General features: G+C 43.0%; 1 protein-coding gene across 1 annotated transcript in view; it reads left to right on the top strand.

Moving 5' to 3' along the window:
• Window positions 1-27,650, top strand: part of TRDN (triadin) — a gene marked incomplete at its 3' end in the record, with an annotated part of 647,190 nt that overhangs the window by 189,594 nt on the left and 429,946 nt on the right. The window contains exons 10-11 of the mRNA XM_082250910.1: window positions 20,728-20,775; window positions 25,603-25,656. Of these exons, the coding sequence (XP_082107036.1) occupies window positions 20,728-20,775; window positions 25,603-25,656 (102 nt within the window). The remainder of the gene's footprint in view (window positions 1-20,727; window positions 20,776-25,602; window positions 25,657-27,650) is intronic.

Genomic DNA, 27,650 nt, shown 5'->3' with positions numbered 1-27,650 from the left:
ATTTGATTTTAATCCTTTAAAAAAAATCTTTTGAATAACACACATGCTGTGCCTATCTCCTGTGTGCAATGGTTTTGCAAAGAGCAGCCATAATCTTCCACTTTTGGAGTCCCCCACCAGTACCAGAGGCTCCTCCCCCCTTCTAAAGTCCCTCCCTAACAAGCCACTTGCTAGGTGTGGCACTCCTGTGGGCTGGCACTTGAGCCCTACTGCCTGGGTCTATAGATACAGATAGCAGAGCTCTGCCCCTCCTCTTGCTTGCTTGTCATATAATTTGATTGACAGCGGCACCAGTTAATGGCTCCCACTGCTATCAATCTGCCCAGTGAGGAGGTAAAGAAGGAAGAGAGCCATTGCTCTCCCTCTTCAGGAGACAGCTCTCACCCACCTCTGCAGTTTCATGCTTCTCCGATGTAGTCAATTTCAGTGTTCTCCCTCTAGCCATCAATTGTTTTGTACCTCCTTCTTGCATAGATCATTCATTTGGCAAAGTGTGCAGGAGCTAAGCGATCACATAACAGCCTATGTGGAGCAGAGCTGTAGTACGGATAGAGCTGTAGTATTAAACAGGAGAAGTGTGTCCCTTGAAGTCGGTAAAGCTCACATACACTATACAATCTGATTGTACAATCTCATTTAGATCTACCATCAACTATGTAGTGCAAGGGTCTGCCTGATTGGATACAGAGTGATTAGATAGATAGGTGTGTCCATACCAAAACTATGCTATAGGTGGACCCACCTGAATGATCTATTCAATTTTTATTACATCTGGCAGACACTTGCACTACTTAGATGAAGGATCTAAAGGGGGTTTTACATTAAGATTGTACAGTGTATGGCCCCCTTAAAGGAAGAAGTAGGAAAGTGAGTGAAAATTAAAAAAGAGGTGGTATAGTAACGAGGAAGGGGTGGTTGAGATCGGTAAATACGCCCTAACCTGTGATGCATAAGGAAGTGCATGATGGGATATGGAATTTCTAGAAGGTCACATGACAATACAGGTAGCAATGGTCTCTGAAAGCATTTTTTTTTTCAATTATAAACTGAGAGGTGAAGATTCAAAGCGGTCATGGAAGAGATAAGTGAGGGATGTCTTCTATTTATTATGAAAAGCAAGGTTCTGTTTGAAAAAAGTGAACTAAGCCAAAGAGGATTTAGTGATCTTTTAGATTTTGCTGATGCCATCAAATCTTTGATGCATCAAGTGAAAAATTGTCTCTCCCAGTCTTTTTTTTTTTTAAGAATATTTGTTGTTATTTAGAAATCTGCTCAAAACTAGTCACAATCAGTCTATCACTAAAGTAATATTAAAGGCAATGTTTTTTTTTTCTTTTTAAAATAACAAACATGTTATACTTACCTGCTCTGTGAAATGGTTTTGCACAGAGCAGCCCTCTTCTTGAGCCCCTCCCCCCTTTGGTTCTCCTGGCGCCTCCCCCCCTGCCAAGTGCCCTTAGAACAAACAGCTTGCAATGGGGGCACCCAAGCAGGCTTGCTCCTGAGCTGTTAATCTGTGTGTCCCTGCCCCCCCTCTCTTTTTTTTCATTGACTCACTGGCAATGATTGACTTCGGGATCGGGCTCAAGTAAGTAATAGGAAGGGTGGAGGGCTGCTGCACAGGGAAGGTTTTTTACTTTCATGGATAGAATGTATGAAGGTAAAAAACCTTTAACCTTTATAGTCACATTAATGATAGCCTGTGCCTTAAAGAACTCCAAATACAATCAAAGATATACTTGTTTACATTGCTAGAAAGACACCAAATCAATAATACCTGATTGGAGACTAGCCAGACTGCTAATTATGCTTTAATTGTATATTATATTTTCCTATTACATCCTTTTTAGCCTTCAAACACAAAAATATTTGTTTTTCCATTGCAGTATGCTTTTCATTTAGACAAAACATCCACATTGCTCTAGTGTACCCAAAGGATATGTCAGGTATCAGGCTGGAGGCTGAGGAGATGAGAGGGCTCCCTTGCGGCTGAAAGCAGAGAACCCCTGGAGATAGTGACAGAGGGTGCTATGCCCAAAGGTGCACGGGCTGCCTGCAGGTGTAGCTGCTTGAAGAATCAGATCCATGGTGGAGAAGGTGGTAACAGCTAATGGATCTCTGGAGATGCAGGCAGGTTAAAGCAAAGCAAGGTCAGTAGATAGGCCAAGGGTCAAATCCTGGTGGTCAATCAGGAACAGAGGCAGGTAGAGTAGTCGGGATCAAGCCAGGGTCAAACACGGGAAGGCAATCAGAAGTAGGCAGGAGCAAGTCTGTAAAGCAAGCTGGGTTCAGAGCCAGGAGAGAAGCCAGAGCAGGTCAAGGATAAGCCGGGTTGGTAACAGGTAATTAAGCTGAAGTTTAAGGCACAAGGAACACAGGATACTAGCTGAAGATAATCCAGCAATGAGTGATAGCCAGTGCTGACTTTATATAGGCTAGTGGATGCTGATAATTAGGACGTATCACGGGAAACGCCAATGCGTCGTTGCGTACACAAATTCACCATCGCACACCTTTCGCTAATGCTCGGCCATTTTGGGCATTGGCGTATTTGCTAGTTCTCTTTGAACCTCTTCCCTGACAGAATAAGTACCTTTTCAAGTAAAGTGCACTTTTTTGCCTACTACCTACTCAACTAAACTAACCTAACCCACCCTTTTCTTCCCCAAAAGCATAACAGATGTGGCCTTTGCTGTTTTCTTAGACACTGGCAGGCCAGTTTTTATTGGTATGGTTACTGCTTGTATGTGGATATAAGTTTAAGGAAAAGGGGGAAAAATGTATACAATCCTATACCCACAGTTAATCCAAAGGAAAGCAAAAACCCCAGCAAAGCATGATCCGATTTGCTTCAGCAGGGGAAAAAAAATCCTTTCTTATCCCCCAAGAAGCAATCGGATATTCCCTGGATCAACTTTACCTATGAATATTAGTATCCAGTTATATTACATATATTTAAAAAAGAATCCAGGCCTTTTCTAAAGCAATCTACTGAGCTGGAGAGAACAACTCTTGAAGTAGCTGATTTTTATTCTAAGCATTCAAGCATGATTAAAATGCATGAAGGCAAAGATCGACTAGTGGCAGTATCAGACCACAGGTTTTGCAGGCAGCAATTTTTTCCAGAGGTAAACATTAAAGTAATGACTTAAAAAAATGATATTATATATATATATATATATATATATATATATATATATATATATATATATATATATATATATATACATATATATATATATATATATATATATATATATATATATATATATATATATATATATATATATATATATATATATATATATATACACACACACACATATACACATGCTAAAACTTCAGTATAGTTTTCCTTTAATTCCAGCATTGTATGATGTCATTGCAATCCATCCATATGGCCAGTCGCTTAGAAGACTTAACTGACATCAACAGGAGAACATGATATACAATCTCAGACTAAACCCTTTTTAGAAATGTCAGCAAAAGCATCTTCCCTGAAACAGCAGCAACTACACCTGTTGTCATCAATCTGAGCTGCCCACAGGGAAATGACAGTGACACAAAACTGGAGGTGAAGTGTCTCTTTTTTCAGATTTGGCACAGTCATGAACCTGATGACATTTCCAAGTTTCCACAAACCGAATTCTGAATCATTTACACTCAGTAAACAAGGAAAGAAATGTGCAGTAATCACTGGAGACTGTTTAAACACATTTAAAGCGGAATGGAACTTAAAATAGTGAAGATTTGCTGGGTTATTGGGAAAATTGAAAAATGGTTAGTCACAATAAGCAGTGCCCTTAAAAAAAAGTAGCTTTTATCTTTAATTCCTCCTGAAAAATAGCAGTGCATTTTCCAGTATACAAGGAAACCTATGATATTTACAATATCTCACAAAAGTAAGTACACCCCTCACATTTTTGTAAATATTTTATTATATCTTTTCATGTGACAACTTTGAAGATATTACACTTTGCTACAATGTAAAGTATTGAATGTACAGCTTGTATAACAATGTAAATTTGCTGTCCCCTCAAAAAACCTCAACACACAGCCATTAATGTGTCTAAACCACTGGCAACAAAAGCGAGTACACCCCTAAGTCAAAATGTCCAGTTTGGGCCCAAAGTGTCAATATTTTGTGTGGCCACCAATATTTTCCAGCACTGCCTTAACCCTCTTGGCCATGGAGTTCACCAGAGCTTCACAGGTTGCCACAGGAGTCCTCTTCCATTCCTCCATGATGACATCACAAAGCTGGTGGATGTTAGAGACCTTGCTTTCCTCCACTTTCCGTTTGAGGATACCCCGCAGATGCTCAATAGGGTTTAGGTCAGGATACATGCTTGGCCAGTTCATCACCTTTACCCTCAGCTTCTTTAGCAAGGCAGTGGTAATCTTAGAGGTGTGTTTGGGGTAGTTATGTTGGAATACTGCCCTGCGGCCCAGTCTCCAAAGGGAGGGGATCATGCTCTGCTTCAGTATGTCACAGTACATGTTGGCATTCATCGTTCCCCTCAGTGAACTGTAGCTCCCCAGTACTGGCAGCACTCATGCAGCCCCAGACCATGAAACTCCCACCACCATGCTTGACGGTAGGCAAGACACACTTGTCTTTGTACTCCTCACCTGGTTGCCGCCACACACACTTCAGACACCATCTTAACCAAATACGTTTATCTTGGTCTCATCAGACCACAGGACATGGTTCCAGTAATCCATGTCCTTAGTCTACTTGTCTTCAGCAAACTGCAGGCTTTCTTGTGCATCATCTTTGGAAGAGTCTTCCTTCTGAAATGACAGCCATGCAGACCACTTTGATGCAGTGTGTGATGTATGATATGAGCCCTGACAGGCTGACCCCCCACCCCTTCAACCTCTGCAGCAATGCTGGCAGCACTCATACGTCTATTTCCCAAAGACAGCCTCTGGATATGACGCTGAGCATGTGCACTCAATTTTTTTAGTCGACCATGGCGAGGCCTGTTCTGAGTGGAACCTGTCCTGTTAAGCCGCTGTATGGCCTTGGCCACTGTGCTGCAGCTCAATTTCAGGGTCTTGACAATCTTCTTATAGCCTAGGCCATCTTCATGTAGAGCAACAGTTATTTTTTTCAGCTCCTCAGAGAGTTCTTTGCTATGAGGTGATATGGTGAACTTCCAGTGACCAGTATGAGAGAGTGATCTTGGAAAACTTGTACATCTGATGCTGGAGCACTCTCAATGCTCATTGCTGCCTCTTAAAGAGGAGTTCTGCCCCCCCTACAAAAATGAAAAGTCAGCAGCTACAAATACTGTAGCTGCTGACGTTCACTATTAGGGCACTTACCTGTCCAGGCATCCAGAGGTGTCCTCACCCGAGCCGGTTCTTGCATTGGCTCCCGGGTGCTGGTGCCACCATTTCTGCAAAGGGAAACCAGCAGTGTGCTGTGCTCTGTGAACCAGAAGTGGGATCGGGTAACTGGGCAAAGCGGAGAGGGGGGTGGAGGCAGACAAGCTAAGCTTACTCTTTTGGATAGAGCTCCGCTTTAACCCCTTCCTGCCTCTTCACAGCATTTTAAGTTGGCCTAAATGCTGGCAAGATGAGGCAGGCATTCTGATCATGTGACTACTGTGATTGGTAGTCACTTGATGGTAAAGCTTCCAACTGCAAGTATGTGTCAGAAGCTTTCTGATACCTGTTCGTTACTGTGTTGTGAGCATGCAGGGAGAATGTTCTAAGCACAGTAACGTGTTTATATATGTGTTAAAGCCCACCCGCAGATGGGTGTGCATCCTCCCCACGCTCCTGGTCCCTGCTATACTTACCTCCATGGGTAATAAGCTGGCAGTTCCCATGCAGTAAGTGTAGCATTCTGGGGAATTTAAATGACTGTTCTTCTCCACATTATTTCTGCAGTGCTGGGATGGATCAGAATTATTCTGATTAGTCAGTCCTGGCAGAGAACTTAGCTCTGATCCATCCCCAAAGTGCTGCAGAAGGATGTGGAGAAAACTGGGATTTTGAATACCCAGGCCTCTATATCGGCTGTATGGACAGTGACAGCTGATCTCCCACTGAGGTAAGTAAAGCATACAATGGGGGGGGAGGGGGGAGTGAGTGGTGTTAGTTAACCTTTAAATTTTTGCTTAAAAGGTACACTTTACGTTTCTTGTGACCATCAATCAGTTTCAAACTTACCTTGGAAGTTTGACTGTGACTGTTTATGCAGGAAGGAGACAGCAGGCTTACTTTCCTTAACACCGTGTACTGTATATAGGTGTGTGTGTTTATTCTGAAAAAGATTACAAAAACCCAAATGAAGGGTAAGTCCACCCTAAATGCATATTTTAGTTATTAGTGGAGGTTGGTGAGCAGAGTCTGTTCCTTGCTTCTTACATGTCTTGGATACTTTAATAGCAGATCTAACTTCCACAAATCCTAACTGCTTCTGAGTAGACATGTGCGGTTCTTTTCATTCCGAAAAAATATTTGGACGAATTTTTCGAGATTCAGATAAGTCTGAATACCCAAGCTACAACATAAATGAAGTTTACTGAATGCTCCGAAAAACGAAATTAAATTCAACCAAATTTCCAAAATTTGAATTGAAGTTCCATTCGTTATCAAATTGTGAACATATTTCTAAAATCAAAGACTGTGTGTGTTATTAGAGTACATTTTGAAATAATGCTGTTTTTGTTAAGCCAAAGATAATTTAAAGATTCATTGTAATCATTTGATGAAGATATTTATTTTGTTTGTGCACTTTGCCACATTCGAATTGAAAAAAAATCTAAAATTTTCAATTCAACTGAAATTAAAATTTATCGATTCAAAAGTTTTGAATCGAAAAAAATTGGTAGATTCTAAAAAGGCATAAAATGAATTCTGAATATAATTTTCTAATACGAATCCCAAATGCAGATTGAATGAATCAACTGAATTTAAATAACTAGATTAATGAATCTAAACGAAACAGAAAGAAACATATTTTTTCTTCATGTATATTTCTATTTCTATTGTCGATTTCTGAGGAGCTTTGGTTGTTCCTGTCCACAATTCCAGTTTGTCTTGTTTCTTTTTTTGCATAATAAAAAATTGATGAAATATGCAACAGAGAGAGTGGGGCCCTCATATAGGCCATGGAAAGTGTGCGGACTCAAGAAGTTTAATGCAGAGAATTTTTTAGTAGTGTTCCTGTGAGACATTTGTGGACTTGACTCTTTGCTGCTTACCGACCACCTGCCGCAGGCTGGCTCGGCTGCACAAACCGTTGTACCTGTACAGCGGTTCGCAGGAGCGCTCCTAGGAGAATGCGTGTGCCGCTGGAGCGCGCATGCGCCCACCTCCATTAGGAAGCATGGAAGCCAATCCATGGGACCTGCGGCCACGATTGCTGCCGGGCACCCTCGATCGCTCCCCATTGAGAGAGAACGACGGTCTGCTGTAAACACAGCAGACTGTTGTTCACTCTGGAATGAACACAGAGAGTCTGTGCTCCTCCTATTTAGGTTTACAGGTCTCTGTGTTGATTCCACAAGTCCCTCCCCCATGCAGTTATAAAGCATCCCCTAGGCTCACACTTAACCCTTTGATCACCCCTGGGTTAACCCCATTCCCTGCCAGTGTCATTATTACAGTAACAGTGCATATTTTTAGCACTGATTGCTGTAATAATGTCACTGGTCCCCCAAAAAGTGTCAAAAATGTAATTTAGGGGTCGGATCTGACCACAATGTCCCAGTCCTGCTATTATTTATTTTTCAGGTACTTATATAGCGCTGTCAATTTACGCAGCTCTTTACATATACATTGCACATTCACATCAGTCCCTGCCCTCAAGGAGCTTACAATCTAATGTCCCTAACTCACATACATACACAGTAGGACCAATTTTTTATACAGGATCCAATTAACCTACCAGCATGTTTTTGGAGTGCTAAAAATCGCAGATTGCCACCATTACTAGTAAAAAATAAATAAATAAATAAAAAAGGACATAAGTCTTTCCCCTAGTTTGTAGACGCATAAACTTTTGTGCAAATCAATCAAAATACGCTTATTGGGATTCTTTTTACCGAAAATATGTAGCAGAATACAAATTGGCCTACAAGGATGAAAAAATATGATTTTTTTTGGGGGGGGGGAATGTTATATAGCGGAAAGTGAAAAAAAAAAAAAATATATATATATATATATATATATTTTTTTTTTTTTTCAGAATTGTCGCTCTTTTTTTGTTTATAGTGCAAAAAATAAAAATCGCACAGCTGATCAAATACCACCAAAAGAAAGCTCTATTTTGGGAAAAAAAGGACATCAATTTTATTTAGGTACAGTGTCGCACGACCGCGCAATTGTCCGTTAAATGAATGCACAAAAAATGCCCTGGTCATTGGGGGGGAACTCTTCCGGTCCTGAAGTAGTTAAGGTAAATGAAATGGGCTTTCTTTTGATTGCACAGCTTCTATGTTTATGGGATAGCATTAGTAGCTCCCTGAACACACTCACTTGTTGCCTGGTATTGCTCTTTAAGTGCTGAAGAGCAGACGACATGTCGTTCTCACCAACAACAGAGACATGGCATGTTTCTTATAATCCTAGTATGGAAGACTGTGCCTGCACTGAATAGAATGCGAGAACGGCCTGTTCTCCAGCTTTACATTTGCTTGACAAGCTCTATAATTCTTCGGTGTATTGCTTTGGCAAAAGGGAAAAAGGAACAGTGATTGTAGGGAAATAGAGATCAGGAAGAATGTGTTCAGGCTGAATGAAGTCAAGACCGAGGAATGCTGTGCCAACAAGGTCTGTCTGTGTGGCTGAACATTATTATTAGCAGTGGTGCTAGCCAACAGCTGAAGAAGCACATTGTTGCAGCCTGATTCAATATGTTCAAAATGATTAGCAGCTTTGGAACATATGAGCCCAAGGCCTGGAGCACCTAAGCCTTATGTCTAGGAATTTCTAGTTTATTCTGATGATTACTTTATATATGAAATCTGTGCCTTCAATATTGCCTTCAGTCACACCCATGTTTGTTTAGTGCTGTGCTGATTTAAACATTGTTAGTGTTGGGATTAAAGGGGAATATTTATAAAGCAGTGAATCTGACCTTCACTAAACATTCACTCCTGGCAAATCATTCAGGTGCATATGTTTTAAATGCCAGTGACTGATTCATTGCAAGTGAATGTTTGGTGTTAGGCCCCTTTCACACATATGGTCCGTTCAGTTCATCAGTTCAGTCACGTCAAAATGTATCAGTTGTCATCCGTTTTTCATCAGTTGTTATCCGTTTTTCGTCAGTTGTTATCTGCTTTTCATCCGTTGTCGTCCGTTTTTCATCCGTTGTTGTCCGTTTTTCATCCGTTGTCGTCTGTTTTTCATCTGTTGTCATCCGTTTTCATCCGTTTTTCATCTGTTGTCATCCGTTTTCATCCATTGTCATCCGTTTTTCATCCGTTGTCGTCCGTTTTTCATCTGTTGTCATCCGTTTTCATCCATTGTCATCCGTTTTTCATCCGTTGTCATCCGTTTTTCATCTGATCCGTTTTTTTTGACGGATGAAAAATAGAGCATTCATCCGTTCAAAAAAACGGACATTGACGGAAGCGGATGAAAACAGATGTTAACCGACGATTATCTGTTTTTTACGTAGAGATACATTGATGTCTGTTTTTCATCCGTCAACGGATGGATGAAAAACGGACAGCATGTGTGAAAGGGGCCTAAGTCACATTCATTTCTTTAGAAATAGATGGATGCCTGAACAGGTGAGTGCCCCTAAAGCTGGATATACACTATACAATTGTCTTTAGAGTTACCAAAACCATATAATATGAGGTGACTAGTGTTGAGCGAACACGGACTGTATTATTCGTGTTCGTACCGAATAATTGGATTTTTTTTACCCGAACACGGACACGGACACTTTACTGTATGTTCGGGTAAAAATCCGTGTTCGGTCGTTTTATTTCCGGGTTTTGCATGCTTTGGCGCTCTTTTCATGGCGGGCTTTCAACAGCCAATCAACAATCATTTAACTGGTGTGCCTTAAGCCATCCCAGCCATGCCTGCAAATGTCTTAGTAGCTGTGATTGGCCGTCTGAAGCATGTGACCAAGTCTTTATAAGTTCGAGGCAGCCGCCGCAGCAGCGTCATTCTGCTGCTTAGCTAAGGGACAGAGCACACATCAATGTGCTGGCTGCTGATTAGGGAAAGATAGGCAGGAAAAAACCATTTGTGTCCGGATAGAATTGAGGGACAGGTCGGAGTGTTTAGGCAGGGCGAGTTGTAGGCATTTTAGGGATAGAGTCTGCTGAATTATAGGGTCAGTGTCTTCTACAAACTACAATCGATATTGCTGTGTGGGGGGTGGGGTGAATCTGCACTCAATCCTGATCTACGATCTCTTCTCAATCCTGTTAGGGACAGAGTCTGCTGAATTTTAGGGAAACTGTGTTCTACAAACTACAATCGATATTGCTGTGTGGTGTGGGATTGGAGATAGGCAGGTGTCAGTGATCCACATCCATTTTTCTGTGTGTGAGCTGCAGTGAACACAATCTTTTTGGGCTGCAGTGAACACAATCTTTTTGGGCTGCAGTGAACACAATCTTTTTGGGGTGCAGTGAACAAAATCTTTTTGGGGTGCAGTGAACACAATCCTTTTTGGTGTGCAGTGAACACAATCTTTGTGGGGTGCAGTGAACAAAATCCTTTGTGGGGTGCAGTGAACACAATCCTTTTTGGGGTGCAGTGAACAACATCCTTTTTGGGGTGCAGTGAACACAATCTTTTTGGGGTGCAGTGAACAAAATCCTTTGTGGGGTGCAGTGAACACAATCTTTTTGGGGTGGAGTGAACAACATCCTTTGTGGGGTGCAGTGAACACAATCTTTTTGGGGTGGAGTGAACAACATCCTTTTTGGGGTGCAGTGAACAACATCCTTTTTGGGGTGCAGTGAACACAATCTTTTTGGGGTGCAGTGAACACAATCTTTGTGGGGTACAGTGAACAGAATCTTTGTGGGGTGCAGTGAACACAATCTTTGGGGGGTACAGTGAACACAATCTTTTTGGGGTGCAGTGAACACAATCTTTGTGGGGTGCAGTGAACACAATCTTTTTGGGGTGGAGTGAACAAAATCATTTTTGGGGTGCAGTGAACAACATCCTTTTTGGGGTGCAGTGATCAAAATCCTTTTTGGGGTGCAGTGAACACAATCTTTTTGGGGTGCAGTGAACAAAATCCTTTGTGGGGTGCAGTGAACAGAATCTTTGTGGGGTGCAGTGAACACAATCTTTGGGGGGGTACAGTGAACACAATCTTTTTGGGGTGCAGTGAACACAATCTTTGTGGGGTACAGTGAACAGAATCTTTGTGGGGTGCAGTGAACACAATCTTTGGGGGGTACAGTGAACACAATCTTTTTGGGGTGCAGTGAACACAATCTTTGGGGGGTACAGTGAACACAATCTTTTTGGGGTGCAGTGAACACAATCTTTGTGGGGTGCAGTGAACACAATCTTTGGGGGGGTACAGTGAACACAATCTTTTTGGGGTGCAGTGAACAACATCCTTTTAGGGTGCAGTGAACACAATCTTTGTGGGGTGCAGTGAACAACATCCTTTTAGGGTGCAGTGAACACAATCTTTGTGGGGTACAGTGAACAGAATCTTTGTGGGGTGCAGTGAACACAATCTTTGGGGGGTACAGTGAACACAATCTTTGTGAGGTGCAGTGAACACAATCTTTGTGGGGTGCAGTGAACACAATCATTGTGGGGTGCAGTGAACTCAATCTTTGTGGGGTACAGTGAACACAATCTCATACTTCTGAAGATTTGAGGGTGCTGCCTGTTCCATACTCCCCCTACTCCTCATCTAGCCTTTTAGGGGTACAAACAATAGTAATTGGGGCCTAGTGTGGTTGTGTACGTGTGATATACATACACTTTTTTTGGATCATATTTTCTATTCCGCTATTTAATCAAAAACCTTTGGGGATCAGTTAAATTGGGGGATAGTCTGTGTTGGTACGTGTGAGAGAGATCCACCTTTCCAAGTTGTTGGGGTTCATCTCATACTTCTGAAGGTTTGAGGGTGCTGCCTGTTCCATACCCCCCCTACTCCTCATCTAGCCTTTTAGGGGTACAAACAATAGTAATTGGGGCCTAGTGTGGTTGTGTACGTGTGATATACATACACTTTTTTTGGATCATATTTTCTATTCCGCTATTTAATCAAAAACCTTTGGGGATCAGTTAAATTGGGGGATAGTCTGTGTTGGTACGTGTGAGAGAGATCCACCTTTCCAAGTTGTTGGGGTTCATCTCATACTTCTGAAGGTTTGAGGGTGCTGCCTGTTCCATACTCCCCCTACTCCTAGCCTTTTAGGGGTACAAACAATAGTAATTGGGGCCTAGTGTGGTTGTGTACGTGTGATATACATACACTTTTTTTGGATCATATTTTCTATTCCGCTATTTAATCAAAAACCTTTGGGGATCAGTTAAATTGGGGGATAGTCTGTGTTGGTAAGTGTGAGAGAGATCCACCTTTCCAAGTTGTTGGGGTTCATCTCATACTTCTGAAGGTTTGAGGGTGCTGCCTGTTCCATACCCCCCCTACTCCTCATCTAGCCTTTTAGGGGTACAAACAATAGTAATTGGGGCCTAGTGTGGTTGTGTACGTGTGATATACATACACTTTTTTTGGATCATATTTTCTATTCCGCTATTTAATCAAAAACCTTTGGGGATCAGTTAAATTGGGGGATAGTCTGTGTTGGTACGTGTGAGAGAGATCCACCTTTCCAAGTTGTTGGGGTTCATCTCATACTTCTGAAGGTTTGAGGGTGCTGCCTGTTCCATACCCCCCCTACTCCTCATCTAGCCTTTTAGGGGTACAAACAATAGTAATTGGGGCCTAGTGTGGTTGTGTACGTGTGATATACATACACTTTTTTTGGATCATATTTTCTATTCCGCTATTTAATCAAAAACCTTTGGGGATCAGTTAAATTGGGGGATACTCTGTGTTGGTACGTGTGAGAGAGATCCACCTTTCCAAGTTGTTGGGGTTCATCTCATACTTCTGAAGGTTTGAGGGTGCTGCCTGTTCCATACTCCCCCCTACTCCTCATCTAGCCTTTTAGGGGTACAAACAATAGTAATTGGGGCCCAGTGTGGTTGTGTACGTGTGATATACATACACTTTTTTTGGATCATATTTTCTATTCCGCTATTTAATTTAACTGGGCCTCCATGCGAGACCTGTGTGCCTTGTTGCGCTGTTTTGAGTACTCCACCAACATGGCCAGTGGCAATGACGCCGTTCTCAGCTTAACTATCCCACTTCTATGCCTCCTTGAAAAAACAATTCGGGCGATGATGGAAGAGGATGTGGCACAGGATGAGGAGGAGGAGGAGGATGAAGAGGTAACATTTCCAAGGCTTTCAGGGCAGTCATTCGCAAGGGGCTCCGAGGGTGGGTTCCTGCACACGCAAACGCCAGGGACGCAATTGTCCAGCAGGGGCACAGTTCTGGAGGATGAGGAGGATGAGGAGGAGGAGGAGCTGGAGGAGGAGATGGAACCATGTTCACAGCAGGGTGGCACCCAGGCCAGCTCATGGCCATCACTGGTGCGTGGCTGGGGGGATACAGAGGACACGGACGATACACCTCCCACAGAGGACAGCCTTTCGTTGCCTCTGGGCAGCCTGGCACACATGAGCGATTACATGCTGCAGTGTCTCCACAACGACCGCCGAGTTGCCCACATTCTAACTTGTGCTGATTACTGGGTGGCCACGCTGCTGGATCCCCGTTACAAGGACAACGTACCGTCCTTAATTCACTCACTGGAGCGCGATCGCAAGATGCGCGAGTACAAGCGCACGCTGGTAGACGCCATGCTGCTGGCATTCCCATCTGACAGCGGGGCCACAGTGGAAGCACAAGGCAGAGGAGGAGGAGGAGGAGGTCGCCAACGCAACCAGGGCACCGCCAGCACCTCAGAAGGCAGGGTTAGCATGGCCGAAATGTGGAAAAGCTTTGTCAGCACGCCACAACAAACAGCAGCACCAGCAGCTCAGATGGAACGTCTTAGCAGGAGGCAGCATTTTACCAACATGGTGGAGCAGTATGTGTGCACACGCCTACATGTAGTGAATGACGGGTCTGCCCCCTTCAACTTCTGGGTCTCCAAATTGGGCACATGGCCTGAGCTTGCCCTTTACGCCTTGGAGGTGCTGGCGTGCCCTGCAGCCAGTGTATTATCTGAACGGGTATTTAGCACGGCTGGGGGCGTTATAACAGACAAGCGCAGCCGCCTGTCCAGAGACAATGTGGACAAGCTCACGTTCATTAAAATGAACCAGGCATGGATCCCACGGGACTTTTCCGTACCTTATGCAGAATAGCAATGGATACCGACCTTACCCACCCATTGTTCCATTTTTGCTCTTTCTCACTCTTTTGGGGTGTACCCTCATTTAAAATTTTTGAAAAGAAGCAGTGTTGGCTACCTCGTCCTCCTCCTCAGGGCCAGATTAATGTAGGGGCTATTGGAGCTGCAGCTCCAGGCCCCTACCTTTTATATAGGCCCCGGGTTGGCCATATTCACTGTTACCGCTCTTCTGTCACTTGTAAACACAGAAGTCTGGCTTCTATGCTCGCTTCCCCAGGCAGCACCCTCAGAACCTCCCCACACAGCGTGAAGGCCGGACAAGGAGGGACAGTTGGCGATGCATGGATGTGTTTATGGGCTTCAGAGACAGCATCCCATGTTGAATTAGGCATGCATGGCTGCACCCTTCCTCCTCTGGGTGCATGGCAAGGCACGGCCCTTAAGGCCCTTCAAAATCCTCAGCACCAAGCCCATGATGCTGTTAATCCGGCCCTGGTCCTCCTCCACCGCCGCTTCCACCTACACCGCCCATAGGTGTGAGCAGCCTATTGCATTAAGGTGTGCACCCCAAAGTTGAAATACACATGCATGTGTTTGCCAGCAGGGAGAGTAATGTATCGGGGCCATGTACCTGTAGGCAAGGAGAAATAGAGCAGAGCAGGTCCCAGGGAGATCTTTCCCATCTCCTCACTGGCAATGCTATGTGCCCTAGGTGATTAGGGTGTGCCCAGGCACACCCAGCACACCCTGTGTGCACGCCTATGTCACCGCCACATCCACCACCACCTCAACCTCCCTCCTACTCCATATGGGCCTCGTCCTTCAGAGATGAAGAAGAACATTGTTTTATTTTTCTGTTTTTTTTTGTTGTTTTAAGTTATTTCCCTATCCACATTTGTTTGCAGAGCACTTGCCATGCTCTTAATTACGTTTTGCTGCCATTTGCAGCACTCTAGCCCTTTCCTTTGGTGTTTTAGAGCCATTTTAGTGCCTTAAAGTTCGGGTCCCCATTGACTTCAATGGGGTTCGGTGTCCGGGAAAAGTTCGGTAAAAGTCCGGGACACGGACCCGGACTTTTTTTTAAAGTTCGGCCGAACCCGTCGAACACGGACATCTAGGTGTCCGCTCAACCCTAGAGGTGACACATAAACACTTTCAATTTGTATGCAATCAGGCAGGCCCTTGCACTACATAGTTGAAGGTAAATCTAAAGGAAATTGAACAACAAAAGTTGTATAGTGTGTATCCAGCTTTAGGGTTGTGTAAAACAAACCGCTTTATTTTACACCATTATATTGTTACATAATTACATAGTAATTGAGGTTGAATAAAGACATCAGTCCATCCAGTTTAACCTGTTTAGGTGTGTGTGTTACAGTGGCCTGATCATTTCCCATAACCCTGAATGTGAGATGCACGTCCAAGAGTCTTTTAAAAGTAGCCATACTCGCTGCAGCTACCACCAATTGTGGAAGACAGTTCCACATTCTCACCGCCCTTACAGTGAAAAACCCCATATTGCATTGCTTGCATTTACTGGTGATATGAATACCTCCTCTAATTATTTATTCTGATTGCATAATGGTCTCAACTTCACCCTAAACAAAGATTTTTCAGCCTGTGGGTCCACAAACTAAGTACCAGCAGAATGAAAGAAATTGTCACTGGGTTTCCTTAACTAGGCAGTTAGCTCTGCCACCAGATATTCATAATAAATATCAACATTTGCAATTATTGTCGGTAAAAAATTACGACTTGAAATAAACCTCGGTGTATCACACACTATCCCCACAGACCGGTATATCCAGAGACTTACCATGTAGTAGATCTCTTCAAAGAGGCAGGGATTCTTTTACTTTTGAATTAGTGTATTAGAGATAATATTAACACTTTTCAAAATATTGTTTAACTACTTCAGCTCTTTACCCCCCCCCCTTAATCACCAGGCCATTTTTTGCGATACGGCACTGCGTTAACTGACAATTATGCGGTCATGCGATGCTGTACCCAAATAAAATTTATGTCCTTTTTTTCCCCCCAAATATAGCTTTCTTTTGGTGGTATTTGACTACCTCCGCAGTTTTTTTTTGCGCTATAAACAAAAAAAAACTGATAATTTAAAAAACAAAAAAACAAAAACTATTTTTTTAGTTTCTGCTATAAAACATATCAAATAAAAAAATAGAATTTCTTCATCAATTTAGGTCAATATGTATTCTGCTACATGTTTTTGGTAAAAAACAATTATTTGGGTATGGCTAAATTCGCATCACATTCGGACCAAAGTCGCACAGGACCCTTTTTTTGGTTCACACCAGAATCAGATCGCATGGGTGTTCACACCTATGCGATCCGATTCATGTCCCAATTGACAGTTCGCACTGCAATATGCGAACTGATCTGGGGGTGTCATTAACTTTGTATTGACACCCCCAGCAATTGGCATATGGCAGTGTGAACTGCCTGCGAGTCGAGTGCGATGCATGAACCTGCAGTGGATTTGCAGAGTTCCCGCATCGCATATGTGTGAACTGGCACTAAATGTCTTCAGTAAAGCCCCGTACACACACACAGATCGTCGTCATACAAACGTCGGCGGACGAAAGATCTGCCGATTGTACGCGTGTTAGTATGGTGCCTCCGACAGCTGTCTGCACACAATCCGCGGACAAGAGTCTTTCTTGCAAACATGAAAATTTTTGTCTGCGGACACCAGAACGGACGATTGTTCGCCTGTCAGTACAGAAATCAGCCGACAGACCGCAGATTTGCAAGACTGGGCATGCTCAGAAAATAAAAAACACAGGGAAAGTTAACCATTACATGACATCACTTCTGCAGTCAGCTGAAGTCTGCGGACAAAATTCTTGTGCTGTCCTTGTGCTGTCTTTGCACTTTTCAACAGACACCGACATCCCGGGGAGAAAAGACGAACATTTGTATGACGACGATCTGTGTGTGTGTACGGGGCTTTAGATTCTGCCTTGGCTTTGGAGCTTGGATGTGATTAGTAATTTAGGAAGTTATACTGCACAAGCTTCAGAAAGTACACTCCTACCGCCCTTCTACCGCCCCTGTGTGATGCCTGCAGTGTTCTGGAATTTATTACTTGCATATTGGCTCACTGATTGATTTCTCTTTTTGACCAGAATTGCTCTCATATATTATTTATGTAACTTTGGGACAGAAATTCCAGTTTCAAGGTTCCTTTTATCCCTCTTAGCTGGGGTAAAATGTGTTAATTCACTGTGTAGTAGTATACCCCCTCAGCCTACCCTAACAGGCTTCGGTAACATTAGGGAAAGGTAGAGACAGCATTTTATAATGAAATAGTACTTTTACTAAACTACAAGTGCAAGTTGTTCCTATCCGTCATAGCCGACACAGTTCTCAGCTTGCTCTAGACGAGTATACCACTCATATAAAGGTACACACTTGTATACTAATTCATGTTCAAATTCAAGTTCCTGCTCCTGTGTTCATTAACACTACCCTCTACCACTATAAATGTGTGTGCACTTGTTTTATGGGAGGTGTCTGCTTATGGTTTGATCCTTTCCATAAACCTAAACATGTATGCTTAGGTGTTCCAAGTGTAGCACCCTCTTAGGTAGGTGCTAGGAAAAGTATATGTGTGGCCCTGTCTGCTTATTAGGGGGGCCTGGTCAGTTAGTTAGGCTGTCATGTGTTTCCAGGTGTAGTCTGTTGGGTCTGGGGAGTCTCCCCACTGTATCCAATGAGGGCTCTTGTTGGACAGTGGAGGAAACCTGGCCAATAGCGCACCAGGGTTTATAGCTGGCCCAATGGGTGGAGTTCGCTGCAATGCACCCTGGGATTGGGTATAAACCTGGCAGGAGCATGTGACAGAGCGTCTTTGGTGGGAAGCAGAGTCCCAGGAGGAGGCTGACGGCTGTCTCTCCTCCTGTCAGAGCGAGTGAAGGTGTCCTGGGCAGTCGGCCCAAAGGACCGGAGGTTGAGCTGGGCTGCAGAAAGGGATCCAGAGTGTTGCTAACCGAGTGGAGCTGCTGGACAGAAGTTTCCAGGAAAAACATTGTTTTGAGTACTCAAAATCTGCCCAGGGGTCTGCCTAAGAGAGGGGGCCACTTCAGAAGGCGAAAGAGATCCAGGAGCCAGCTAACCGGTAGTTTTGGCAGGAGGGCCTTGTGATTGGCCCTCCTGATCACATGACGGCTGTGTCCAATCACAGCCGTCATGTAATGTAAATACAGTCGTTGTAACGGCTTTGATCTCTCCAGGGATGCCCACCCATGACCACTAGGGATGCCCACCATGGCCACCAGGGATGGCAACCAGGGCTCAGAGAGCCTGCCAGTGGTGCCCTCCCTATCAGTGCTGCCCACCATTGCCATCTATCAGTGCTGCCCACCAGTGCCCATTATTGCCATCTATCAGTGCCGCCCACCAGTGCCCATTATTGCCCACCAGTGCTGCCTATCAGTGCCGTCCATCAGTGCCGTCCATCAGTGCCGATCAGTGCCGCCTATCATTGCTGCCTATCAGTGCCCATCAGTGCCACCTATCAGTGACCATCAGTGCTGCCTATCAGTGCCCATCAGTGCTGCCTATCAGTGCCCACCAATGCTGCATATCAGTGCTACCTATCAGTGCCACATATTAGTGCCCATCAGTGCTGCATATCAGTGCTACCTATCAGTGCCCATCAGTGCTGCATATCAGTGCCACCCCGTCAGTGCCACCCCTTCAGTGCCTCCTCATCAGTGCCTGTCAGTGCGGCCTCATCAGTGCTCATCAGTGCAGGAAAAAACGTATCTATTTACAAAATTTCATAACATAAACAAAAAAAAAAAATTTTTTCAGACTTTTCGGTCTTTTTTTATTTGTGCAACAAAAAAAAAAAAACCTTGCGGTGATCAAATACCACCAAAAGAAAGCTCTATTTGTGGGGAAAAAATGACATAAATTTGGTTTAGGTACAGTGTTGCCTGACCGCACAATTGTCATTCAAAATGCAACAGCGCTAAAAGCTGAAAATTGGTCTGGGAGGAAGGGGGTTTAAGTGCCCAGTATTGAGGTGGTTAACCAGCGTCAAGTCAGCATTAGCGGGCATTCGGCCAGCATTAACCAGCGTCAAACAGTACTTCTTAAGTGTCTCCACCAAATTGTGCATAGTTGAGTTAAAGGAGTATCCCACTCATCCCTTCTCCCATCCAAGTTCCTAAATAAATGGAAAAACCCAAAGATACTGGACTGGTCATTGTCTCAGTGCTCACACTTTAAGAACATGCTTAAATGTGCTGTTGGTGTTAGCGGTAACCCAGGGGGGCCCATATCCAGCAAAACGGCTGGGAATTGTGCTACACAAGCATATGTAGTTATAGCATAGCTGCTTGCTAGACATGCTTCTAGGGCAGCGATGGTGAACCTTGGCACTCCAGATGTTTTGGAACTACATTTCCTATGATGCTCATTCATTCTGCAGTGTATTGGAGCATCATGGGAAATGTAGTTCCAAAATATCTGGGGTGTCAAGGTTCGCCATCACTGTTCTAGGGTGTATGGACCTTGCCAGCTTCTTTCGTTAACCTTTTTATGTCTCTTTAACATTTAAGTCCTTTAAGAAATATTCTTCTGCATATACTAAAGTGCAGCCTAGAAAACTTCCTTTGGAACATATTCCTCTAATCTTCCCATACAGGGAACTTTGAGATTTCTCTTAACACCTCTCAGTTCAGCCGAAACCATCTATCCAAGTTAATGCATAAAATGAACTTCCCTAGATGAGATTTAAGCACTTTGTTAAAGATCAGGATTCATTTTTCACTCCTATTCATGTTCATGTAAGCTATGCTGACAGCATGATCTGGTGGCTGCTCTCGGTAGTCAGTTACATTTTACCCAATACAGACAAGGCTTTAGGGAATATAACATTTGTCAGTTGTTTCCTGAAAGTCAGTCCTAATGTTGATCTGACTGTATAAATAAACTGCTATTTATCAAGATCAATTAACATTTTGTACAACCAATCACATTACTTTCCGCCAGATAGGCAGTAGAATAACTTAATTATCCCTGGCATTTATATTAGGACATTAAAGAGCGATACATTCTTTTGATCGCAGTCATTGTAACCCTAGGCAACACTGTTTACAGAATGGTAAGTCTGACTTAATTATTTATTGGCATTAAAATGTATAATTCCCTTTAAAGTTAGGCTTCTCATTATTTTGTGGGGGTTGTGTAGATACAGTAAGCACCTTTTATGAGTTGAAATACTGATGTAAATTGATGCATTCTATCTGAATATCCATATGTTTAAATTCAGTAAACACTCCTATTCTTTTTGCAGAGAAAGCTGATTTGAAAGCAGAATTTGTGAAGAAAGCACCATCTAAAGGTAATCACTTCATTTAGGCTTGTGTCAAGGGCTATAATAATAAAGTGTAGCGCTAAGAATGTGAATAACTAGTATGGAAATTAATCCACAAACAATAATATAAGGATAGTGTCCAGGATGAATTATGGTGAATAAGATCCCATAAAATAATACAAGTCCAAATAAATCCAGGTGCAAAAATACTGTGAGAGATGTTCCTTCCAGTGACACCCAGGGAAAGTGTAGGATGGGGACACCTCAGTGCACAAATGATCAAAGCAGCTCCTTTACTGCTGTATATGCTGTTTGGATACACGCGGGAAGCCGTGATTGAACCCTCAGCTGTCTACTTTATGTGCCTGCATTTGTCTTCCATATTGTGAGTAGTGCTTTTAAATAAACATACTTTATGTGGTTTACGGGATTACACTATGGTCCTTTGTCTTCATTTCCCTCCATATATTTATCTGACAAAACGGAATGACTAATAGAGATTAAGAGGTATCATCCACCTTCTTGGATTCACCGATGTATGGTTGTTTACCTACATGCTGGGAGAGGCTTTCTCATTTATTTGAGTAGCCATGGCGCTCTGGTAAGCTGCTTTGATCATTTGTGCACTGAGGTGTCCCCATCCTACACTTTCCCTGGGTGTCACTGGAAGGAACGTCTCTCACAGTATTTTTGCACCTGGATTTATTTGGACTTGTATTATTTTCTGGGATCTTATTCACCATAATTCATCCTGGACACTATCCTGATATTATTGTTTGTGGATTAATTTCCATACTAGTTATTCACATTCTTAGCGCTATACTTTATTATTATTGTTTCCATGAATCACTGTTGGTTGATTTTGTGTTAGCTGCTCTTCACATTTATCATAAATGTATTCATCATTTTTTTAGCACAGAAACACCCCCTTTAGAACTTTATTTGTGTCAAGGGCTAGCAAAAGATTTTGGGGCCCCCACAAAAGTATAAAATAATAGGAAGTGAAAAAAAAATGACTGCTGAGTGGAGTGAGCATTCAAGATTTATGTAAGGTTACCCCTTAGCTGCAAAGTACTCTTGTCAGCTGTGTGATCCCTTAGGCCATGTTCACACCTGAGCGTTTTTCAGCTCATAAAACGCTCATCTCTGAAGTCTCAAAATGCCCAACAAGCAAAATCTCATTAATTTCAATGGCCCCTGTTTACATATGAGCATTTTGTCCCCTGAAGTAAAATGCCTGAAGCTCAAAAAAGTACATGAGCTTCTTTTTGGCAGATTACAAGTGTTTTTGTTAGATGTCAATGGCTAAAACCCCCCCCCCCCCCAAAAAAGCGCCTGAAAAACGCCCAAAAAAAAAAAAATACCTGAAAACAATACGCTCAGGTGTGAATGGAGCCTAAAGCGACATACACATGATCAGATTATCGAACGATCTGTCGTCAGTTTTTTGTGGCATGCTAGTCTGATGTGTAAAGAGGTTATTTTCATACGAATTTTTCTGTACGACGGAATTCTACTTCAGAAGTGATGTCATGTGTTGGATTGCTTTGTATGTGTTCTTTCGTCTCTTAGCATGCCTAGTCTTGCTCTTAAGATTTTTTTCTGTTGAAATCTGTACTAATGAGATGAAAATCGGACGTTGTATTACGGACAACAAAAATTTTATAGCCTGCACATCAGGATTTTGTCAGCCGAAAAGTCGGAGTTGGCTGTCAAAAGCACCACACTAACAATCCGAAAATCAGCAGATCAGTCGTCGGACGAATTTTCCCTACAGATTTTCTTATCGTGTGTACGGGCCTTTAGTGGAAAAGCACTGTTGCTGGCTTTTCCTGATAAGTATTTTATTGGATTAGTTTGAAAATGTTGATTTTCTTTTTATCTGCTAAATTACGGATGATTTCCTTAACACGCACTGTGCAGTAGACCTATATAAAAAAAAAAAAAAAAATCTTTGATTTCAAACCATCAGCTCCCTCAACATTTTTGGGCTATTTTTTTTTTTTACTAAAAGCTATGAGATTATGCAGTGATCGCTGAGGATCACAGTTTGTGGAAGCTTATGGCTTCTTTCACAAAAAAAAAAAAAAGTGCCGGAGCGGATCGCAATACGATCCGCTCCAGCACTTTTTTTTTTCCATGGACACGGATGACACTTGTGTCATCCGCTCCATATGTCCGCATATCATCCCATCCGTTTGGGGATGATATACGGACATAATGTATGTCTATGGGGATTGCGCATGTCAGCGGATGACACCGCTGACATCCGATTTTGCATCCGTTCCTTTTTTTTAAACGGAAGAAAAATGGGGTTCTGTTCCAAAAAACGGAACAGAGCTGAAAAGATGCAAATCGGATGTCAGCGGATGGTCATCCGCTGACATCCGCAATCCCATTGAATTGCATTATGTCTGTATATCAACCGCAAACGGATGGGGTGATATACGGACATACGGAGCGCCCGTGTGAAAGGGGCCTTACAGAGGTATTTATTAGTTTGACAAAAAAAAAGAAACTCTTAAAACTCTAAATGTTCTCTAGTCCTCTGAAATCCTCTTAGGCCTCTTTCACACGAACGATCCGATCAGATCCGCCTGTAAGTTCTTTAGGCGGATCTGATCGGATCCTCCATGCATCCCTATGGGGCAGCGGGTGTCAGCGGAGACATGTCCGCTGACACCCGCTGCAACCCGCATCCGTTCCTGTCCATGAAATCCGGACAGATGGAAAACCTATTTTCCATCCGTCCAGCGGATCGGATTGAATGAGAGTGAACAGGCTGTCTAATCTCATCCGATTCCCCCATAGAGAGCAGCTGGGCTCTGACACCTCCCTCTCCGCACACAGAGTGGAGAGGGAGCTGTCACCTGCCTGCTCAGCAGGGATCGGCGGATCCATCCCCCGCTGAGCAGCACAGAGTCCGCCGAAGAAGGTGGACCGTGTGAAAGGAGCCTTACGTGTAGGTAAATTTATGAACTTTAAACGAATAAAGAACCTGCTGCAAAAGATACAATATCCCATCCACACAGCACTACTCCCCAGGATCATCAGTTTACAAACGTAAAGGAAAAAAAGATTGCCAGATATATCTTGCTCAGATATCTATTCAAATCATGGCATATAAAAAAATGGGTCACAGCAAATGCCTTTTTTTGCACCAAGAAGTGTTTTCTCATCTAAATTCATGGTTAATACAATACATTTTAATTTTGACATCTGTCTAAATTCTGCAAACATTTTTAGTCAATTTCCTTTTTTTTTTTAAGTACTCTCACCCATTCCTGCCTTCAGACTCTTGGGTTGCCAGGAAAGTGCCTGTAAAGCTTAGATGTTTTATTGTTTTTTATAAAATAATAATCATGTCATACTTATCTGCTCTGGGGTCCTGAGTCCTGGTATATATTCTCCTCCCTCCCTCCTAGTGCCCCCATAGGAAGCCATTTCCTATAGGGGCACTTGTACATGCTCCATACTGAGCCGGGCTATTTGCGTCTTTTCAGAAACACCGCCTGACTTGACACCCCCCCCCCCAATAACTGCTCACAGGTTTTGCCTGACAACAGCAGAAGCCAATGGCTCCCCCTGTTCTGAACCAAGCCTGTGAGGGAAGAAGAGCTGCTGCAGATGTGCACAGTAAAAACAAAATGAAGACCAGCACTATAAAGCTTAGAGTGAATAATACATAAACCATGTAGATTAGCAAGAAACGCTTCCCGAACAGCCAATTAGGGGCACTTGAACAGTCTTAGGTAGATAGTCTTTGTGGGGATGGATATATGGGTGGCTGCCGGCTCTGTCAGAGCTAGAAGGGACTCTGTATAAGAAACAAGCAGAGGGGGATTACGAGAGCAGCGCCACCCCAGTGTAGATTAAAAATGATTCATTTATTGACAGACAATAATAAACTCACATTGGAATGTGATAAGCAGGCATGTAGATCATATGTCATCCATTCCGTAGTGAAGGAGGCTGGAGAGGTGAAGGCAGCCCCTGGTCTGGGCTATGTCAGTGGCTTCCAGGACTTCCACGGGTCCTGGTGCTGTCTCAGCTGATCAGACGTCACGTCCGGTGGAAACAGGAGGGTGCTCGCGTTGGGAGCATGCGTGCTCCATCATCAGGCATTAGTCAGGCAACGCCTGACAAAGGAGCAGGTATGCTTCGAATGTGAGCACTCTCCCGTTTCTGCCAGACGTGACGTCTGATCAGCTGATACAGCACCAGGACCCTTGGAAGTCCTGGAAGCCACCGACATAGCCCGGACCAGGGGCTGCCTTCACCTCTCCAGCCTCCTTCACTATGGAACATTCCTTGCCAGTGCACTACAAAGCACGTCTCATTGCAACATAATCCACAGATGCAATCATCTATAGGACAGTGCACTTCAAAATGCAAAAAAATGTGCATATTAATATGCTTAAGGGCATTAAACTGCAAATCTGTAAATCTGGCCTTAGGGCAATTCTTATAACTTTAGGCCAGATGTTGTGTTGACTACTTAGATGTGAGAGGCTGGTAGAATTTATATTTGAACCCAGACCACAGCAGGCCAAACTTGGTAGCCCGAGAATGGGGACGATTTCTGTTATCTTATCCCCAAATAATTATTTTGACACCCATGCACTCATTTATTAATTTCCAAATTTGTCTATAAAAACATAAATACACTTGAAAGGACTGTTGCTATGTTCTTTTCCAGACTCATTACATTAAAAAATAAATAAATACAATAAAATGATCATGCTTCATTTGTGCTACATTAGGAAGATTTAATGATGTGTGTTATAACTGATTATACTCATAAATGCTGAATAAATTCTGTAGCACTTCAATACATATTTCCCTTCAATTTAGCTGTAGAAAAGGAAAAACCTGAACCAAAAGCAAAAGCAGAGAAGAAGGCTCCAGGTATGTTGCCATACAGTGTATTTAGTATTTGGTTATAAAAAAATATCAGTCAGTACAGTGAAGACAATATTTTTTGCTCCACATGTTTTTTCCATCTCCCATTCTTAAAAAGTACCTAGTTCTCATATACCCTCATTTTAGTTCAGAAGAAAATATTCTGCTCTGGGTGATCTATGCAAATTGCCTGGATTTTAATAAACTTTGTTTTACATTCATACTTTGTTTTTTTTAATTCTGAAGAAATAGCTGTTTGTTTGTTTGTTTGTCTGTGTCCATGTGCAAAAATGAATGGGAGTGATTTCATAATTATCAATCAGCCAAACTTCCATCATTCCAACTGAAGGGTTCCAATGATGGAAGTTTCAGGGTCTGCATCCCTTTAGATGTGATTTCCATTTGGGAATATCTCACCAAAGATGATATTTTTGTTGCAGGGGATGCCCAAAATCTGACTTGTATCTGTGCAAACTTCTGGGGAAATCAGTGAGCCAATCACACAAACCGGAAATTACATTTTTCGAGCGGGGGGGGGGGGGGTTATGGGGTTTGGCGTTTTGTACACCATGTGTGTACAGAACACCTCCAGACTGCCACATTAATTTATAATACCATTCAAATACAAAATAATTATATATGCTATATTATTTTTTTTTTATTCACTATTTTTTACCATGAAAATGGAGATAACCTTTAATAAAATAAAAAAGTATGCTTTCATTTTGCTGCTGGGGAAACACAAAAAGATACACACACATAACACAGTGGCTCAGTTTCCAGTTTTCCAGGGGAAAATTTATAGTAGGAAACACATTACATATTCCAAGACCATCAGCACCTTCCACAGGCCAAAAAGGACATCTACTGGACTCTGACTCATTTACGGCAAAGGTATTTTCAGTGCAGTCTCAATGCATAGAGGAGGCAGTCCGCCTTGCGTTCTATGATATCAGTGTGACCACGGAATCACAATTTTGCAGCAGTAAATAGAACTCAATTTGTGACATTGCAATAAAGTTCTGTGAAAAAAAAGTAAACAGTTTGATGTGACCGGTTTAGAGTATCAGCACTGTATCTCCCAGTGCACACCTCTGGCCATGTGTTCAGCATGGTTCACTGGTGTGAACGGGCCATAAATGTCCTTTTTTTTTTTTTTTTTTTTGGTTGGCATAGAAGAGAACATAACTGTCTGAAGGTCCCTTACACCACAACAACCACATTCCCTAGTTCTCATATACCCTCAGTTGCTCTTATAATCCATCTCCCCACCCTCTGCTATCCTACACCATAACCAACACATTCCCGCAGCTCATACCTTCATTCCACTGTCCAGCCCCTGTGGCCTGACAGCATCTTCACCACATTCGTTCACTCTCACAAACCCTCAACTACCCAACCTGGGCTTACCTCCCTGCACACACATCCCTCTGACCACAAACACTTGGCATTCACATCTCTCCTGGCAGTACCTCCTAGATTGGGCAACACACTTCCATTCTTTATACATTGCATTAGCTTCTCTTTGTACAGAAGCAGCTACTAGTGGAGATTAGCTAGGTCCTGGCGTCTGCAGCCAGTACTGCAGATTGCTCTGTTCCTGGCCTCAGAAGCTGGCACTGTAGACCAGACTCCTCCCAGGTTCCACAATCCGCAAATGAGATTGTTTTTCCTCTGGGCACTGCAGCTGGAACTAATGATTGGGCTGACCAAAGACATTGCAGCTAGCTCTTCAGAGCTTTAGTTACTGCCTCGGTGTAAGATGCTGCCCTCTCTCCGGTGTCTTTTGCTTTGCAGGATCTTAGGGGCACTTAGGTTACTTATGCACCCTCCACCACCCTCCCAAATCATCACATCAATAAAAGCTATCATCTCACTATTTCCTACCTTAACACTCCAGCAGACAGACATCCCTCCCCAAATGACTAACTTTCACCAGCAGACATCTCTCCACAGCTACTTCACATAACCACCACCCCAATATAGACATCTCAATTAAA

Source organism: Pelophylax lessonae (assembly GCF_965119305.1).
Source record: "Pelophylax lessonae genome assembly, chromosome: 3".
NCBI classification, from domain to species: domain Eukaryota; kingdom Metazoa; phylum Chordata; class Amphibia; order Anura; family Ranidae; genus Pelophylax; species Pelophylax lessonae.
The sequence above is the reverse complement of the archived record's forward strand: the minus strand, read 5'-3'. Positions and strand labels throughout refer to the sequence as shown.